Source organism: Heterocephalus glaber, unplaced genomic scaffold (assembly GCF_053883595.1).
Source record: "Heterocephalus glaber isolate CG9 unplaced genomic scaffold, H.glaber_assembly_v1.0 deba00001461, whole genome shotgun sequence".
Lineage (NCBI taxonomy): Eukaryota > Metazoa > Chordata > Mammalia > Rodentia > Bathyergidae > Heterocephalus > Heterocephalus glaber.
This window is the reverse complement of record NW_028258308.1, coordinates 17,437,752-17,453,311: the sequence shown is the minus strand read 5'-3', so window position 1 is coordinate 17,453,311 and position 15,560 is coordinate 17,437,752. Positions and strand designations below refer to the sequence as shown.

The window sequence follows — 15,560 nt, the reverse complement described above, 5'->3', positions numbered from 1 at the left end:
GTAGGTTTCATTTTAGCTTTATTTTCTTACCAACATCCATTTAAGCAGTCCTCAGGAGACATTTGTCAAATCTAGGGCCGCTCAGATAATAGCAAGCACAGTGCCTTGGACAGAGTTAACAAATTTCTGTTAAATGAACTTAAAATGTGAGAGGACAAAACATTACAATGGCAAGTAAACGCCCATTTTAAAGGCATTTAACATTTAAAGTGGGTCAGTGAAAATCTGAACACTGTTTTCATGCAAAGTTCTGTCCGCTGATCAGCATGAGGAGAAAAATAAATCAGTAGGATAGATGATGAGAGGAATGGAAAATGAGTCCCCTATGTGAAAGCAAGACCCTTGCAGACCAGGAAGCAGCATGTAGAGCTTGAAGGAGCTAGGTGTGTATTGGCCTCAGCTGGAGAGGCTGGTGGTGAGACTGAGAAAATGTTAAGGCCAGATCTCTGCAGACCAGAAGACTTCGATCTTATTCTCGATGACTATGGGGCACATGGTAGGTTTAAAAAATCACCCTTGTGTAACTATGGCAAATGAACTGGTAGCAACTACCATCATCACTCACACAGCTGACAAGTGGGCCTGAGATAACAGGCAGGAATTCTGCAGGTGCCAGCTTGCTCAGTCTCATTGTCTAGAGCTTATCACTTCTACTTCAGTAAATACCATTATCCAGAACATGGATTTTTATTATTTAAATCCCTCTCTCTTCCCTCTGGCTTTTAGCTACCAACTAGCTGGAATTATTTCCAAAAAACTTCTCACTCATATAATTTATCCTTTTAAGAAACATCAGAATGCCTCTTATGTATCAAATACTGTTAGGTACTCAAGGTCTAAAATTGTGCCTACCTTCATTCTATTTGTGGGCCCCCAAAATAGCATTGTAATAAAGCCCTGTCCTTTTGTATGTCATTTTATCCTTTTTAGTCATTAATTCAGTTTCTCTGTACTCCCAATCTTCACATATGAGGGAGGACAACACAACTTGTGTTGTCACATTCATGACAACTTATATTCATCTCCTCTGACATGATACCCCTATCTTTTAAAAAATGACTTATTAAAAAGTAAATATAATTTCTCATTTTTTATGGCTGAGTAGTTCTCCATTTATAGCTAAGTGGATGCACATTGAGGTGATACTCTTAAGTGAAATAAATAGGACACACATGTATAAATACCGAGTAGTTTCTCTGATGTGAGAAACTGAAAGTGTAAATAAGGACCAAAATGTATAATAGGTAATGTGAAATAGGAAGAAAAGGGGCAAAGGGGAAGGGAGTGGGAGGGCTAGGGGAAAGGATAGAAGGGAATGGGATTAATATGAGAAAATGGAAAAATAGGAACAAAATCTTTGTAAATAGGGAGGACTGGAGGGGTTGAAGGGAGGGCTGGGCAAGGGTGAAAAATAAGAACCAAGAGAGACTATGTAAAGGTGCAAATTTCCAATGATGAATGTCATTATATTGTATACCTAAAATGTACCAATGATTAGAATGAATAATCGATAATGTAAAATAGGAAGAAAAGGTCCAAAGGGGTAGGGGTAGTGGGAGGGGCAGGGGAAAGGAAAGAAGGGAAAGGAAAAATGATGAGAAATTGAAAAAATGGAAATAAAGTCTTTGTAAATAGGGAAGGGTGGAGGGGGGTGAAGGGAGGACTAGGAATGGGGAACAAATAAGAACCAAGATGCATTATGTAAAGGTACAATTCCCAATGAGAAATGTAATTGTGTTGTATACCTACAATGTACCAATAAAAAAATTTAATAAAAAAATAAGTAAATATAAATCTATTTAATATTGTCTTAAAAGTACCAATCTTCATACAACTGTGTAAGAAAAAGAAAGCTAGAATTTCTCCAAGTGAGCTGCACCATAAAAAATGACAACCTTAAAAGCAAGCCAAATAGAATAAATTTTCTATTTTAGCTTTCTTTAAATCTCTGTATTCCCCTCTAAACCTGCATTTAGTAATCAATTATCCCATTTTCCTGTTTATTTTAAGTATCTTTTTTTCACTGTGAATGTTAATTTAATCTATACCTTGGGTTGAAGAATTATCTCTGACCCCAGTGAAATTCATGTACCGGAACAATTGCAACTGTACTGATTACAGGTAGAAAATTCCCAACATAAGAAAGTATTCCGGAGATATGTTGATAAGAACCCTACCTCTTAAAATACATTCACAGGTCTTTTTCTTGCCTATAAAATGAGGCATTGGGTGAGATTATTTCAGATTCCGTTAAGCTCCAAAATTCTATGGTCCTTTACCAATGCAGCAGAATTCTGGCAGAAAATCACAATACAGTACTCATGTGTTGGGAAAGGTATTTTAGTGCTCATCTGACCTGAAAAAGTGGGTTTTAATTTTGAAGGAAATGGCTAAATATATTGGCTATTCTTTTTTCTCCACATAATAAAGGCTTCATAATTTACTCTTTCTAATTCAAAGTCTTACTTCTGGCTTTGTTCTGCCAATATTAACACTAAAGTTTAAAAAAAGTACCCATGTAGCGAATACTATGACTCCTCATAAAAACAGTCACATGCGTCTATAAAATGTGCAGAGGCCACCAGGACAATGCAACTTTATTCCTTTCAACAAATTATTCATAGAACTATGAACTTGCCAAGTTTTATCCTAAAGGCCCCTGGGCTTGGGGAAATCATCTGTTCTCTGACATTACAGTTAAGTGAAAAACTCTGATGCAGAGCATCAGACAAATCTTGTGCCTTACAATTTAATTCAATTTTTTAACCTTAACTTTATGTATAAATACTATTTGGTTCTTTTAATAGAAGGTTCAGGACAATATTTTCTAAAAGGCTATTCTGAAAAGAAAACACATATTCCTTTCCTGTGCACTCTCTTGAAGACCACAGCACCTCTACAGAGGGGCAGAGCATATGGCTCCCATTAGTTCACATGCTGCTATGCTTCCTTTGAAACCAGATTACCATACTTGACTTTCAAATGTTTGTATTTGAAATCTGAAAGAAAATTTGACATTGAAAACGGCACTTTTACCAGTTTACTATACGTTTGTTTTAAATGCCACTGATTTCAAAACTTTAAAGCTGAGTCCTTATTGCAAAAGTCAATGGAAGGAAAGGACATAAAAAAGGAATTTTAGTTTAGAAATTCTCTAACTGCTTCTCCCAGGTTCCTTAATGTTTTATTTCAATGTGAAAGGTCTCTTAAACAAGGTCCAAATTCTAAGGTATTGTTTGAATAAATTATTTTAATTCAAAAGACAACATAAATAGAAGGCTCCTTCCATACTGAAATTAATGGTGTTCATCAACTATGAGTTACTAAAAAATTTCTAAAGAGAGTTAAGAATAATCCTGGAGACTTAGGCACACACCAAAAGGAGGTGACAGCCTGTTTCAAAATTCTTTCTGTTTATTACGTTGTCTAATGTAGAGATTTAACCAAGTGAAAAAACAAATCAATCAGCACATTGGTTTACAGAAGAAACCTATCATCTTTGCAGTGTACAGGCTCTCATTAGTCATAGTAGACAAATCACTAAAGGGAGAGAAGAGCAATCAACAGAGAGTGATAGGCAAGAACTTCTTGGCTAGGGAGCCTGCCCTCGCCTTAGAGATGACCACTGATGGATGACATCTCTTATTATAGCATCTAATGCTTTTGCACCAGTGGGCTGTTTGCAATAGATTTGCAACTGTAAAGCTAGGACAGAAATATGAGCCCTAGAACAATTACATGCTTCAGTGCCTCAAACCTTTGCTAAAGCTCCATATTATAACAGAACAACTATGCTAAGGGTGGTCTGCGTGAGGCACCATGGAACAAAACCAAGCAGGGTGCTATTTACATACAGGCACTCAGAGGTTTGTTGACTAAAAGCATCCTATACTTAAAGACAGGACGAGGCAAGGCCCTGCTATCGGCCAAGATGTTTTCAACACCAGTTGTTATGTTGCTTTCTAGACCCTCACCAAAATTAGTTAAAGCCATTCTCATCTACAATAAAAATCATAACCAAATACCAGTCCTAGTTGACACCAACTAGTAAGATCTCTCAGATGGCATGGAATTCTCTAAGGGAACTGGCTAACAAGAGTCCTAAGGATATGGAGTTTCTCTTGTCCTTATAGTATATGCCTCAAGCATTTTCTATGGTAAGCTATGATGGATGTAGCTCTCTTTCATTTTTATAATATAGTACAACCTAGCCTAACACTAGGGATGACTCAAGTTCCACTGATATATCTCAACCACAGTTTAATACAAACAGCCTAACATCTTCAAGGTCATTCTCTTTCCCACTTAGTAAGTTAGAATCCCCACCGCTGTTTCTCAACCTTTGTATTCTCTGCTTCATCACTTTAGGTACCATGACTTTACTATGACTGATTTCTGTAAAATACAATTATAATTGAACAATAAAGCCTACTTAAATACAATTCAAAGATGAATGAACTACACTCCCCAAATTACAACAAAATTTTACTGAATGACTGCTACAGATTCCCTGAGAAGTGAACACCCTACCACTTGTCCAACTGTCAAGGAGGTTGTTATCAAAAAGAACTATGTAAGAATTTTGAGGATGTAAGACAGATACACAGGTCAACTCACTGTACCATTAAGTAACTTTCCTCTCCTAAATTTAGTATTACAAGAAAGTGGTAAAGACCATGGACTCTCTCATCAAACATTAGGTTCAGAGCCCATTTCTGCTTCTCATTAGTTATATGATTTGGGGCAAATGAGTTAATTTTTTTCAATCTCAATTTCTTCTCTTGCAATGTGTACACACTGATAGAGACATTGAAGGGATTCGGATGATAGATGTTGAGTGTTTATACTGTGTCTAACACCTAATAAATATTTAATAAATACTTGTTAATATTAAAAAATCTTCCCTAAGTCTAAGTTCAACTAATTTACTCTTTTTATAGTGTTTGAATTTAAATCAATAGGAAATTTATTTAGTTCCAGCAAGAAGCCTTTTTAAAAAATTAGATCTCATCCTCCTCTTAACAGTAATAGTCCTTTAGGAGCAGCGCAAGCTTTCTTGGTTACAACTACATCGAGAGGTGGTACAATCACCGTTTCTGGGGAAACCTGTGTAACTGCTGTGGCTTACCTTAGCATTAATCTAACCTGTGAAAATTCTTTTTTAATATTTAATTTATTTTTCAAATGAACACAAAATATTTGTACATATTTTGGGCCACAATATAATTTGATTTACAAGGTATCATGATCATATCAGGGTGATTAGCATTTTCATCTCCTGAAACATTTACCTTTTCTGTGTGCTGGGAAACTTCAGACTCTTCTAGTTAGTTTGAAATCTATCATGTATTACTGCAGATTACACTTACCCCCATGGTGCTAGAGGACACCAGAAGGAATTCCTCCTCCTCGTTGTATTTTGGTACCCATTTATCTAATCTCTCTCCATCCCTCCTTCCTGATCCCCTTCCCAGTCTCAAGTGTCCATTATTCTACTTTCTTTTTCTATGAACCATTTTTAAGCTTCTACAAATGAATAAGAACATGTGGCATTCGTCTTTCTTTGTCTGGCCTACTTAACATGATTTTCTGGGGTTCCACAAAAATTAACACAAGAAATGGTTCTGACCCTCTACAACAAATTAATGTTTTTCAAAAGCCCCAACCCCCACTGCCCCTTCTTAATCAACTACGTATTGAGTAGTTACCACAGTTAGGGAATTGCTAGAAGGTGTAAATTATAGGGAAAAAAATCTTCATCTTTGCCTTCAGTAAGCTTACAATTTAGGAGGCAAAACAAGACAAAAATGTATAAAAATATAAGCAATTATGAAATATTCACATTAGTATTCAAAACATCTTTTGAAGAGCTGTAATAAAATATACAATTGACTAGCAAACTGATTCTACAATGGGAGCTCCAAAGACTAAAAAATGACGTCCTGCTGAAGGAGGGGGTAGTCTCTCCCACTGGGAGAGCTTTACGGGGAAAAGAGATTTTTGACTGGGTCTTCTAGGATGAGCAGAGTTAATGGGGTATAGGGATATTATACAATTTTATTCTCAACATGCTATGGTTATATTTTTCTTGACCAAATACTTTTTGAAATTGACTCAGTATCCTCAACTTTATTCTAAGAATGCAGAGTGCTTTATTCTAAAAATGCAGAGACAACGTTGACAATGAAGAAAGGAAAAGGTGAGCTAACATGGATGGCTGTGACCACAGAGAGAAAAGAAATGTTCAAGGGTCCTATCCAATATAGAGTTTGCATTATTTTAAAATGCTCTAATTATGACTACAAGTGACATCAAGGATTCAACACTCTCAAAAGATCTTTAACAAACAACAGTGTTAAAACTATGTATTTGATGAGGTCGTAAGACCAGGTTTTCAGATGTACCATGTTTCATATTTGAAATACAGAATATAATGTACTTTTGAGGACCTACATTTACTGTTTTACTGTTATTTTCTTTAAAAAGCTGTGTGTGAAAAGCCCATGGATGTAAGAAAACAGCTCAGTCATCACTGGAATCCTAAAACAGACTACAATGAAATATGCTTACTTCCTTAACAGTTCATAGCAGCCCCAATATGATGTTGGTCCTGGAAACAGTCCCTGAGCATATAAATCAGACTCTCTTGGATTTTAGTGTATTGCATGTAGAATCACAGGCCAAACAGCATGCAAAATTTCAGGGACTGTATTTTAATTGACAAGATAAAAATTTCAAATAATCTTTACTGAAATCCTCAGGGGAATGAAAGAGATATACAGCTGATGGAAATATGAGGCAGTTTAATTATTTCCCATCCACAAATCCCACAGCTGTTGACTTTTCAGCTCTAATGAGACGATGAGTTATGCTGGTAATGGCACTTAAGGTGGGCAGCCTCCATGGAGTACTTAGACCGTCCAAGATTGAGGCCACAGGAAAACTATAACAGCAAGACCACTTTTCAGAGTACAGCTCACTTTCATCACAGATGTGGTAGATATTTGACCACATTTCTTTGCACACAACCATTCTTGAAAGAAAAGCAGGGGAAACATACCTGACCCGTTCTGGACTGGCTCCATCCCCCAGGTATCTTTGACACTAAAGCCTGGTGCATGCTAGGGGGTGGGATCCAAGCATAAGAAGGAGCCAGTAACAGAAACGGACGTCCTAGAATCTGTAATAAGAAGAAAGAGTAAACTTTCGCGTCATAGTATCCTAAATGAGCATTTCAGATTGGCTATGGAGGACCCAGGGAACATGAGAGGAAACTAGTACTTTACCTTGGTAGATCTACTTTTAAAAAATGAGCTCCAGAACTCTCAGCTCTTCTTACAATTCAGGGCTTGAGATACTGGCACAAATTCAGTTCAAAAGCTGGCAAAATGCACCTTAAAAAGGCTTTGTGAATGTATTTTGCTGGGTTTTTAGGAAGAAAAAAAAAAGAATCATCTTTACCATTCCTTTATTCTATTTGCATGGAACAGCTGGAATCCTGTTCCTTGTCTATCCCATATATCACAGCCACTTGCACTGAGCCAACATCCCACTGCAGTGCCTCGGGAATCTGCAGTGTCACTCCTCCTCTGCTTGTTCTCTGCAAAGTGAAGTCATAGGGATGGATCAGCCAACCTGACTTCTCACTACCCTGCCCAGAATCCTTTGTGAGCTGAAATGAGTCATCACTCCGAGAAAAGCTACAGCCTGTGTGAGTCTGTGCAGGCTCCTTTGTCTGTGCAGTGCAGAGACTCGGGCAGGAACAGAGCCCAAGCACAGGGCTGCACAGGGCACATGCTCCTGTGCAAGGGGCCCAGGTGTCCTAACATGCATTAGCAGAAACTCATATTTTTTAATCATCAAAACAGTAAAAAGGGCACATACCTCCAGATGCTTGAAGAAAGAACACACATGTATGAAACTGATCTGGTGCCACATACTCACCAGTCTGTAATCATAGATCTGACACATTTCCCTACATTTTTTTTAAGGCTGATTTTTCATTGTAATGAAGGATGTCTACCTCTTGTAACAGGCGGTTCTACAGTACACTGGATCAAAGTTTAGCTGCAGTGAGCTTTTTGTCATGAATTCCAGTTGCCCTGCAAGTCCTTGCAAGCCTGGGTCTCCTCATTCCCCACACATCCCTGTTGGGCTTGCAGCCTGGGCAGCCAGTGCCGCTCGCCTTGCCTCGCCAGCCAGGCAGCTCTGCCACTGCTGATAAAGGCAGCACTGGGAATGAGGTCACTATGTCAGGCACGCGCTCTCAGCATGAGGTTCTCCCCGAGCTTACAACACAAATGGCAGAAGTCATAGGATTTTTATGTCGCTGCTTCATCTGTTTTAAAAAAATTTCTATGCCTAAGATTACTAAGGCAAAAAAAATCAGTTGATAGCTGCATAAAAATGTCTTTTTCATCACACCTTTTGTACCATGCTCATTAACACACGCTGAATAACTGACACATATATATATGTACGTATTGTGTACACACAGGGCCCTAATTCAACAGAAGCACAGAGAAAACATTTTGATTTTTATTTACAGTACAAGAAGTAACATATAAATATTTCAAGAGGAAAAAAGGGTGGAAGTTGAGAGAGAGGACAGAATCTCAGGAGTATCAGTAATCACATAAAAACCAGAGAAAAATGGAGTCACAGTGGAAAAGAATAATTAAGAAGGAAAAGATTAAGAAAGAAATGAATTTTATTGTGCTAGTAATAATATTGACCAAACTCTCCCAAACTGGACCCCTCACTATCTCAGCTCATGAACCAGGTACCACAAATTATCCTACTCTGAACCAAAATAGATTTGCACAGATGATGGTTGTACAGCAAATTCAACCACATCCTCTTGAAGCCAGCAGCTAAGCTGCAGTGAGCACCAAGTGAAGACGCAATGGAAGCCAGGAAGTACAAAAACATTGGGAAGCCCTTGGTAAAGCTTTCCCAAACCTCCGAGTTGGAAGGGTTTCTATGTGGATCCCCCAAACCAGAATCAGATCCTCTCTTAACTCCTGTGATTCAGCCTGACCTCAAGCACCACATCCCAAAGAGCTCAGGTCCCATCCCAAGTCAGCCACACTTTCTGGTGAGTGCACACCAGCTTCTCCTGTCACCCCACATGCTGGTTCTGCCCGTAGCAAGCTGGAAAAATGTATAACCTGCTTTTGTCTGTTAAGACATCTGGTAACTAGTCATCTGACCCCATATTTCAGATCATCTCTTCTCTAGTTGTGCACAGTTTGGTATGCCTAATGAGCATGTAGACTATGTATAACACTTATCCACTGGTTGATTAATACAATTGATGTGAATGTTATTAAATAAAATCTCTTCAGCACCTCCTACCATCTGATGCTTTTCAAATCCTCTCCCTTCTTGAGTTCACTCTTTACTGACCTGGCCTCTCAGTTTCCCTCCTACAATGCTGTGGACCCTGAGTGTAATCTCTGTGTGGCATTATCCCCTCCCTTGTTCTGGACTCTATAATCATATGGTCTAAGACTACTGTCTTTTGGCTATCGCATCTCACTGTTAACTCTTCCCTAGCACAATTAAGCCAGGTCTCCTTTAGCCATTTTTCAAAAACCCTGTCAATTATGGACTTTATTAAAATGATTTGGTTTTAATTTCTCCTTCCAATGTACTATTTCCTCTCTCATCCAGGTCATGCCCAAAGCTAATGGCCCACACTGAGCCTCTAGACCACACAAGGGCCTCCTACCAAAGCAGCTGAGAGTTCATCAATTCTCTTTGAGCTTGGCTGTGTCCTTAGTTATAAAGCCACCCAAATCCACCGAATTTGGCATGCTCTTGTCAGGCCAAAGACTACTCAAGAAGCCTAAGAAGCACTCATATCTGAAGAATTGACTGATGTAATTATAAATTGAAAATTAAGATCTAAATGGAGGCAACATTAGAGCTGGCAATTTAAGACCCAGACCAGGTCTAACACTGGTTGATGTACCACCTATTGACAGTAAAAGACTCAAATTTATTCTAATATATATAAAAGGTTAAATAAGAAGATAAAGAAAACAAGATACTAGATAATCAAAGAAAAGGAATGGAAAATTACAAAAATGTATTCAAATTTTCTAATATCCAAACATGTATGTTTGCATCTCTATATGAGGCTACTATGTTCATATACAGAAACACCTAATTGTTACCAGGATCCAGGAATAAGTTAAGTACCAGTATGACTCCCATTTTAAAAAACAAACTGTCAGAGGCAGGATCTGAATTCAGGAAACCTGGCTCTAGAATCTGTGCCTTTAATCATTATACAAAATGCTTCTTGATTATAAAATAATCACTGGAAACAAAAAAATGAAGAAATCTATTCCCTATTTTTATTATTTTTTTATTGTTAAGTACCTTATATGCATTGGAGTTTTTTTTTGTATTTAAATTCTTTTATTGGCACATTTTAGGTATACAATACATTTACATTTCTCATTGGGAACTTGTACCTTTACATGATGCATCTTGGTTCTTATTTTCTGCCCATTCCCCTGCCCTCCCTTCACCCCCTCCACCCTTCCCTATTTACAAAACTTTGTTTCCATTTTTTCCATTTCTCATCATTTTTCCTTTCCCTTCTCTCCTTTCCCCTTCCCCTCCCACTTCCCCTTCTCCTTTGGGCCTTTTCTTCCTATTTTGCATTATCAATTATTCATTTTAATCATTGGTACATTTTAGGTATACTATATAATGACATTCATCATTGGAAATTTGCACCTTTACATAATCTCTCTTGGTTCTTATTTTCCCCCTTCCCCTGCCCTCCCTTCAACCCCTCCATCCCTCCCTATTTACAAAGACTTTGTTTCCATTTTTCCATTTTCTCATATTAATTCCATTCCCTTCTTTCCTTTCCCCTAAACCTCCCACTTCCCCTTCTCCTTTGCCCCTTTTCTTCCTATTTCACATTATCTATTATACCTTTTAGTCCTTATTTACACTTTCAGTTTCTCTATTTTTAAATTTAAATTGAAGCCAACTGCTAAGCAGATTGGGCCAATGAGGTTAAGGTCACAGGCTGGACCCCTGAATAGCAGGTGCTTTTGCCTTTGCCCAGTTCTAGGAGCTCTGACCAGCTGACTGCCCCCATCCTCAGCTAGCAGACTTTTACTCAATGATCACACAAAAAGTATACATGACCAGTTAAAACTGTAAGCACAAGTTTTTCATATCACCCTGCTAATAGCAACCTGAGTTTCATGGTGGACATCAATTAGCTTCAACTCAGATATACGGGCAAGAAAGGCACTCTGAAGTTTTAGACACCAGTGTTTGGTAGAGAGGGAAGCTTAAAATCAACTCCAGCCATAATTAGTAGTCCTCCTCCTCCCACAGGGCCTTCTGCTTCTTTTAATAACAGCTTCAACATTACAGTAAAGATTTACAAACATCACCCAGAGTATCCCAGAGGTGATTCGCTCAGTTGATGAGGTGTGGGCAGAGGTTGTGCTTCGCACTTCACTTGTTCCTTGGCAGAAGATTAAATAGTAGTAACACTTAGTGACATAGTCACACAGAATCTTAATAAACACTTGGATGACTAATACTCTAGCACAGTCTTAGAGCTGCTGCACTTGATAAAGCAGAAGCAATAAATACTCTTAAATCGATTAAAAATATTTATTGAGTGCCTAACTGAAATGACTTACAGTAACTTGGGGAATTTTTAATATGCATAAGATAGTATATAAAATGCAGGTATGTACATTGGTACACAAATATTTTCATGGACAAATGGCATGGCCTCTATCTCTACTTTTAAAAAGTTTAAAATGCACCCAACAAGATAAGATACTCACACATCACAAGTGCAAAGAATACAAGGCAGTGTCTGTCACAGGGGAGGAATAGGCGACAGGTGCCCCTGAGAATTCAGGAGAAAAGAACCTGAATCGGAGCAGACAGGAATGGCTTCAAGGGGAGCATGAACTTGTCCTAAAATCCAAGGTGAAAGAAAAGAGACAGGACAACCCATAGGTTAGATCATAAGCTCCCCGGAGTGGGGGATCTCTGCATGTGCTGTGTTTACAGACGTATTCCTGGAAAGGGGCTAGCCAGCGTAGGCATTAAGTAAATATGTGCTGAAGGAAGGAGTGAGTGCCCTGGAGAGAGGCAGCATGAACCATGGTAGGGTGTTACTGATGGAAGGGAGATGGAGGATTATAATGCTGCCTGGGGCTGAGAGTTCATACTGGGAAGGAAAGGGAAAGGAAGCAAGAGGGGTGGCCCAAGATTGGGTTAAGGACAGTCTTTAATGGATAAAAAAAAAACAACTTTACATGTGCAACGAATTTTACTTGGCATTTGTTAAAGGCATTAGTAATTCTCCTCTTCAAGAAGTATTACACCTATAAATCCCACATTCTTCTAGCATAATTATTGACTGCTGGCTAGAGGGAGGGTCTGATGAAAGTAAGGTCAGATGTAGCTTTCCAAGGGACTTACTTCTCTGCCTCCCATCACCACCAAAAGCCTGTGATGCCAGACTCTCTCCCCTTTGCAAGACTGTACCAACAGGGGAGAAAAAAATCCTAGTCTGTAGCAATACTTTAAAAACCTACCCTAATTCAAGTCAACAAATATTTCTTAATATAATACATAAGACATGATGCTTGTTGCTGAGGTCAGTATAAAGATGAATGAGACACAGCTCCAGTACTCATTTTAGCATCAACATCTGACTCACTCAAGGCAGTGAGGAAATGAGAACAAAGAAAGACGGTTACTTCTGATATGAGTGGAGGTCATCAAGGAAGCACAATGGTGGGAACTAGGAAGTGTTTCAGGAAGGAAGAGGCATCTGAGGCAGGTTGCACAGGATGGGTAAGCAAAAACAGAAGAGGAGAAAAGATGAGGATGTCTTTCTAGGCAGAAAGCCAGAATGGACAGAGACAATGTGGTTAGACAGTGAAAAACATTTTGGAGCCTGGCTGGTGGTCTATCTAGCTTGGCTAGGATGGAAGGATGTATATGAAGGAGACTGGCAATGAGAAAGCCTAACAGTCAGGCTGGGATAAGCTTCTGAAGAACATTAAACTGTTGGAGAAGGGTATTTTAGGTTCTTAACGGGAGTGATGTTACTGCTGCTAAATGTTCAGGTTATTCTGGCTACAGGGTATAGGATACATCCAAATAGAGAAGATAATTATTGAGACAAGGTATATGCCTATTACAGCAGACTGAACAAGATGCAGAGTTCTTAAAAAGGGAAGACAGAAGCAGGGGGATGTAAGAGATTATTTTCTATTTCATGAAAGTACTCAAAATTTCCAGTATGAACATCAGAGTACTATCAAGAATGCATTTCTAGGTATACTATATCCATCTAACACTACTATCACAAAATCTATCCAAAAGACTGCACCATAGTAGCCTAACATTTGGAGTAGTGCCCAGATAGAATATTAATTTGAACTGGGAAATTTTTTTTAAAAAGATGAGAAATCCTCTAAAAGAGAAATCCCTGGGCACCAACAAGAGATCAGATTTTCCTGTTTGCACAAAAGCTGATAAAAAGACACAAGTTAAAAATTTGGTGAAAAGCAGTTTCAAAAACACAAAGTTCCAAAGTTTCCAGGGCCTTTATAAAGCAGGATCTACTGAGTTTGGTGTATTTTTTAAAATGAGGTAAGAAACGTCAATTAAAGTTGGATTACATACAACACAGTATAGGCGAGGAAGTTAAATATTTACAGAGCAATTCTTGGTATCCCTCCAAGTATTAGAGAGCACCAATAAAAACATGAAGTGAAGAACATAGTTATTCTGCTACTTACTAAAATTCTCAACAGTCTTTCAATCAGATCAACTCTCATAAGATTAAGAACATAGAACAAAGGCATTTTGGAGCTAGGAGATATTGAAAGTATTTAGTACATTATCATTTGACAGAAGATAATCCTAGAGTCCAAAAGCGGGAAGTGACTTTCTCCTAGTGACAGGACAAAGCCAGAACTGGGTCTCTTGATTCTCAGTGCAGACATCTGTCTTGCTCCACAAATATCTGGTAAAATATATTAAAGAAAACTGAATCCCAAGCCTTCTCCAAATGTACTTTGGATAAGACTAAATTATGCAGATATCCCATTTTCCATATTATGGTAATGGTGGAAGGTATTTTTTCTGCCCCCAGGTCTTTGAATCAATGTCCAAAAAAGAAAAGAAAAGAATGATGAAAATCAAATAAGACAGAGAACCTGTATGGTTTTGGCTAAAAGGTCAAATTCTAAATTTGTTTTAATATTAAATTGTAAGAAAACAAAGGGAAAGCATGAAAATGTGAAAAGCCACCTCTCTCCACATCGTATTATTACAACAGCTTTTGGACTTGTAGACTATTCATTTCCAAACTACTGGGTTAAACACACACTTGAGTATACCTCAGATGTTTCTGCCTAATGTTTTAACCACAGTGGAGAGTGATAGTATGCCTAAAGAAGTCTGCAATATGTAGGGGGAAAAATAAGATTCCACTTTGGAGTCTTCTTGAAATTCATGCAAGCTCTGCATTCTCCTTTCTAATAAATCTCCGATTGTCTTAATAGTAGAAAAGCTTTTTAATTTGCTTACATTAAATACCATTCAACATTATTTTCCAAAATTTACAGGTGAACTGATCCTTTAGGGAGACTGTCTATGTTTATCTTGAGGTTGTATAGTAAACCTGTCAGTATACGGTCCCAATCCCTGGGGACAAATATGGCCCTGACTTGGGAAACAATGACTACATCTGAAAGTGGTATTTCTTAATTAGTTTTCAAAACTGTCACCATTATTTCTGTTGCTTTAAAGATATACCATTATTGAGTCTTAGAGGTCTTTTAGCTGGAATTAGTTGTAAGGTCAAAGAGCTGAGAAACTGAATTACTTTATCACAGGCTTATTTAACTATGGCCAACTTATCTTCTCTGTGAGCTGCATTCCTCCTCTGGAAGATGGAATCAGAGAGAAAGATATGAGGGTTGCAAAGCCTGTCATTTTTTTTAAAAAAAGTGTGGCTACAGAACTAATCTCAGACCTCAAGTTACTTCCAATTAACCGAGGAATGAAAAGTAAACACATGTGAAAAGAAGGTATCACAGTACTCACTAAAAAACCCACCAAACTATGAATGAGGGGGAAAACGATTACAGCAAACTAAGCCTAGACAAAGTGTAAAGAAATATTGGCCAAACATTTCCATCACAAAGGTGAACATGGCTTGTCCAGGTTGAATTTGCACTTCTTACAGCCCCAATAGGAAGAAAAAGCCACCATGCAGTACACACCTCAGTAGCCTTGAAGGTACTTCTAGTGTGCTGTTTTCCTGGTATTTCAACAGATCCTGGCACTGACTCCTAATGTCTGCTCTGTTTCTCTTCCTATTACCCAGAATGAGGACAGGTTGGCTGTTGTCTTCACCACTACATGTTTAGCACCTTTTAAAAAAACCCAAAGATAGTCAGAAACAGTAGTTTTCTCTTATAAGTGGTTTAATTTTAAGTTTCAGTTATCCATGGTCAACCACAACCTGAAAATATTTAGTA

At 38.1% G+C, this 15,560-nt stretch overlaps 1 protein-coding gene across 7 annotated transcripts in view; it reads right to left on the bottom strand.

Annotated features, from left to right (window-relative positions):
- Stox2 (storkhead box 2) overlaps positions 1-15,560 on the bottom strand; it is a 256,201-nt gene that overhangs the window by 25,590 nt on the left and 215,051 nt on the right. The window contains exon 1 of one of the 7 annotated variants that reach the window (XM_004852990.4): positions 7,061-7,180. The exons of the other annotated variants lie outside the window; for them this stretch is intronic. Coding sequence (XP_004853047.1) covers positions 7,061-7,085 — 25 coding nt within the window. The 5' untranslated portion in view covers positions 7,086-7,180. Of the gene's footprint in view, positions 1-7,060; positions 7,181-15,560 lie in introns of those variants that run through there. 7 annotated transcript variants of the gene reach the window in all.